We start from the raw sequence: 4988 nt of genomic DNA on the forward strand, positions 1-4988 counted from the left end.
ACTTATACACATTATTACAAATTAGAGGTTGGCATATTAAGAATAAGAAATAGCTGGAGATGGAGGGATAGCTATATCCATTGTCCCCTCCAACATCAAGATTACATTCTTCATTGGAGGACGCAAAGCTGGATCTTCTTGAATGCACCACAAGCCCACCTTCACCATTCTTTCAAGTGTCTTCATGTCTACATTTTCCTCTTCCACAAGCTTATCTAACTCTCCAACCACAAAGCAATTATATACCCAGCTAGAAAGAAGTATTTCATCTGCTGTTGAAACATTTACTTCTATGTTGCTTCTGCAACATACAATCTCCAAAAGCATAACACCGAAACTGTAAATGTCAGCTTTGACTGATATTAGGGCATTTTTTTGCCATTCAGGTGCGGAGTACCCACTTGTCCCTTCAATGCCCATTGTGGTTCTTGTTTGATTAGGCACCGATAGCCCTGCCAATCCGAAATTTGAGATTTTTGCAGTCCAAGTATCATCCATGAGTATATTTTCGGGTTTAAGATTGCAATGGATGATATGGACTTCACACTCTTGATGTAGATAGTAGATCCCTCTAGCCACTTCTAGTGCAATTCTCACTCTTTCTTCCCAAAGAGGGCGCTTTTTAGCCTTGAAGAGAAGGTCTGCAAGTGAACCATTGGTCATGTAATCATAAACAAGAAGCTTCCTCGTTCCCTCAATACAGAAACCAAGCAGTTGAACTAAGTTTCTGTGATGAGTTCGTCCAATGGAAAAAGGTAAAAGAAGGAATGAATTGTCCTTTAATTCGTCATGAAGGGAAAGAACCAAACTCCCCACATAAAATTGCTATGAAATGTTGCGAGAATTTAAATAATTATTCACGGCATATTGACAAACTGATTGAGAAACAAACGTCAAAAGAATTAGAGAATAATCAATTGCAGCTCAAAACCTCAGTAGAGTGTGCTTGATGGCTAGCATTCCAAGCTTGTGCTTTTAGAGGTCATGATGAAAGCCTTGATTCAAAAAATAGAGGTAATTTTATTGAATTGATAAAATTCACATTAACTTTCAATGACAAAGTAGCTAGTGGTGTATTGGAAAATGCACTAGGAAATGCCAAATATACATCACCCACAATTCAAAAGGAGATTTTGCATATTCTTACTAGTAATGTGCGAAATGCTATTCGTGAAGAAATTGGGGATGCAAAATTTTGCATTCTTGTTGATGAAGCTCGGGATGAGTTGAAGAGAAAGCAAATGGCCATCATTTTGAAGTTTGTTAATAAAGAAGGTTTCATTAAAGAGCGTTTCTTTCATGTTGTGCATGTTAGAGACACTACTGTAGTGACTTTAAAGAATGAGATATGTGCTATCCTTTCTCATTACAACCTCCACATTGAAAATATTCGAGGTCAAGGATATGATGGGGCTAGTAACATGCATGGTGAATGGAATGGATTACAAGCTCTTTTTCTTAAAGATTGCCCATATGCTTGTTATGTACATTGTATGGCTCATAGGTTGCAATTAGCTCTAGTTACAGCATCTAGAGAAGTAAAAGATGTTCATCAGTTCTTTGATCATTTGGTTAATATTATCAATATTGTTGTTGGTTCTAGTAAGCGTAATGATGAATTGCAACATGCTCAAGCAGAACAAGTTGAGAATATGATTGCTTCTAATGAAATTGAGACTGAAAGAGGTGCAAACCAGATTGGTACTTTGCAATGAGCTGGAGATACTAGGTGGGGATCTCATTTTCAATTTATTTGTAGTTTGATTAACATGTTTGATGCTACTTGCAAAGTTATCAACACTATCTCTGAGGAAGGGGCTAACTATAAACAACGTGATGATGCCGAGGGAGTTTATTAGGTATTAACATCATTTGAATTTATTTTAATCTTGCTTTTGATGAAAGAGATAATGGGAATTACTAATGTTCTTTGTCAAGCTTTGCAACAACGTTCTCAAGACCTTTTAAATGCCATGTATTTAGTTTCAACTACAAAATCACTTATTCAAAAGTTGAGAAACGATGGATGGGAGCCTTTACTTGCTAATGTTATAGCATTTTGTAAGCAACATGAAATTGATATTTCTGATATGAATGCTCGTTACATTAAAGGTTGAGGTAGATATCTTCGTCAAGATGAAGATTTAACAATGGAACATCATTTTAGAATTTGCATATTTACAGTTGCAATAGACTTTCAATTGCAAGAATTGAAAAGTAGATTTTGTGAGCTAACAACAGAACTTGTCATTCTTAGTTCAGCTTTAAATCCCAAGGATGTTTTTAGATTATTCAAAATTGTTCATATATGCAATTTAGTTCAGAAATATTATCCTCAAGATTTTACTGAACATGAACAAGAACTTTTAGAGTCTCAATTGCAACATTATGAGCTTAATGTGATAAAAGATCCAGATTTTTAGAATATGAGTACAATTTCCGAGCTATGTAGGGGATTAAAAATTTCAAGAAAGTCTAATATCTATTTTTTGATTGATAGACTTATTTGTCTTGTGTTGACTTTTCCAGTTTCTACAGCAACTACAGAACGAGCTTTCTCAGCTATGAAGTTGATAAAACCAAGACTTCGCAATAGAATGGAGGATGAGTTTTTGGTAGATAATATGATAGTTTATATAGAAAATGAAATTGCAGGGAATTTCACTATAGAGACGATAATGGATGAATTTTATTTCATGAAAAATCGTCGTCAGGCATGATTTGATCTGGTTGATGACCCGACCTGACCTGAATAATATTGCTTGGTTTTTAATGGGAGATTTACTGGGGCTTAGTCCATGGAGCGAAGGCTTGGGCAGACAAAAAAATTTTGGCCCGTTTTGTAGCCCATTGTGAATCCTATGTGCAAGATATAAAAACCTTTTTTTTTGTGATTAGGGTTTTGTCTTGTTGTTGTTTTTGAGAAAGAAAAACATTGTAGTTGCACATTGTAATTTTCTTTGATAATAGTGAAATTCCTGCAACTCCGTGGACGTAAGCAAATTGCCAAACCACGTAAATACTGTCTTGTGCGTGTGATTGTTTTTCTTTTGGCATTTTGTTTTCTCTATTTTTTTTTTTTTTTGTTTCTCATAGGTTTGGAATTTCGGTTGAATTCCCTACATGTTCAAGTATATGATGATATATGAAAGTTAATAATTTTGTATCCAATAGACTTAAGAATTATATTTAGTATATTTATGTTACAACCCGGCCCCCCCCCCCCTTATTTATTCTTGGCTACGCCCCTGACTAGACGATAAGCAATGGGCTGCTCCATACAGTTCTTTTATGTACAAAAGAAAATGCGATCCTCTGTAAACCCCGAACCAAGTCTATAATGTTTATTCTTCTCCAAAAAAAGAAAAAGAAAAAAAAGTCTGTAATGTTTACCGTAACTACTTTTGTTCGAGCAGTTTTCGGTTTAAGTTTTCAGTTTCTTCATGGGATTATCATTTCCTACGCTGTCATTAGCAAAGAACCAAGTCTATACTGTCTTCTACAAGTACAACTGTTGAGATTTTCCTATGAGTACTAATTGCACTGGCTTGTAGTCTTGTAGAGCTCGCATGAAATCTGTGAAACTGCTTCAAAGATAACTCTAGAAAATATTTATAGTCTTTTGTACACAGCATGCAGATGAGCCCATCCCCCTCCTTTTCTTTAATTATTTATTGTACAACATTTAAAAGGAGCCGAAGAAAGGAGAATACAATGAATGACCAAGTAACAAAACTAAAAAATTACACTAGTGAAAAATTATAGTTAGCTTATTAGCTGAGGATGTTCCTTAAAAAATAATAATAATAATAATAATTAAAAAAAAAAAATCATTGGTTGAGGATGAGATGAGATGATAGGATGAGGTGATATGGTTTAACCAATGAAATTGCACCGCGACCGCATGGTAAAAAATAGATTTCGACAACGGTCATATGAAGTAAAAAAAAAAAAAAAGAGGTGTTGATGCAGCATGTCGCTTGAATTGCACCAAAAAACCATAAGCCTTTTGAAAGTTGGTGGGCTTCCCAAATCAATAGTATTAGAAAGATTATGGCCAAAATGGCCCTTTACCATCAATTTTTGAAATATTTGGCAAAAAAACATTGTTTCGAAAATAAACAGGAATCTACCACTTTTTCAAGTACTCGAGTTTGGTGAACTCGAGTACCCTATTTTATAGTTCCACCGTGGCTGCTGAGCTGGAAATTGGCGATTAAAAAAAAATAAGTGGTACTCGAGCTTGGTAAACTCGAGTACCACACAACACAATACTCGAGTATACCAGGCTCGAGTACCTTTTATAAAAAAATACAGAAATTTTTTTTCTACAGTACTCGAGTTTACCAAACTCGAGTACTGTGTAAATTTTTTTTTTTTTTTTTTGCTTGAGCATAACTGACAAATAAACATAAGGATAAAAATAAGTAGCTTTTCTATGTGCAATAATTGCGCCAATGCTAAAAATAGTTAATGCAAAAAACAGTGAACAATTTTTATGACAAAACAGTAAACAGTTTTAATTAATGCAAAAAACAGATTTTATGAATGCAGTAAGCAGATTTGAATATACAGTAAATATGATGTGCAGAGAGAAAATTTCATAAATGTAGAAACAGATTTTATCAATGCAGAAAAATATATTCGATTATTGTGAAATTCAAACATGAAAAAGCATTCAGATTTGGCATTTAAATTTATAAAACATGATTTCACTAGGTGTTTTATGAGAAAACAATGAACAATTTTTTAAATAGTGAACAAAAAATAATTTATGCAAAAAAGAGAGCGAACAATTTCTTAAATAATGCTGAACAGAAAATAATTTTATGTAAAATCGTAGAAATAGTTTATACAAAAAATAGTGAAAAAATTTTATGAGAAAACAATGAACAATTTTAATCAATGTAGAAATTAAATTCATATTTCGAAATTAAAATCTCTATATCTTACAATGCTTCTATTTAAATAAATAAAAACATAGAAAA

The 4988-nt window shown here is 33.4% G+C and overlaps 1 protein-coding gene across 1 annotated transcript in view; it reads left to right on the forward strand.

Annotated features, from left to right (window-relative positions):
• Window positions 1-745: 745 nt before the first annotated feature.
• Window positions 746-4988, forward strand: part of LOC136069207 (chalcone 4'-O-glucosyltransferase-like) — an 8983-nt gene continuing 4740 nt past the window's right edge. Inside the window, exons 1-2 of the mRNA XM_065777487.1 lie at window positions 746-755; window positions 1066-1701. Of these exons, the coding sequence (XP_065633559.1) occupies window positions 746-755; window positions 1066-1701 (646 nt within the window). The remainder of the gene's footprint in view (window positions 756-1065; window positions 1702-4988) is intronic.

The sequence above is a fragment of the Quercus suber genome, unplaced genomic scaffold (assembly GCF_002906115.3).
Source record: "Quercus suber isolate HL8 unplaced genomic scaffold, Cork oak 2.0 scaffold_156, whole genome shotgun sequence".
Classification (NCBI taxonomy): domain Eukaryota; kingdom Viridiplantae; phylum Streptophyta; class Magnoliopsida; order Fagales; family Fagaceae; genus Quercus; species Quercus suber.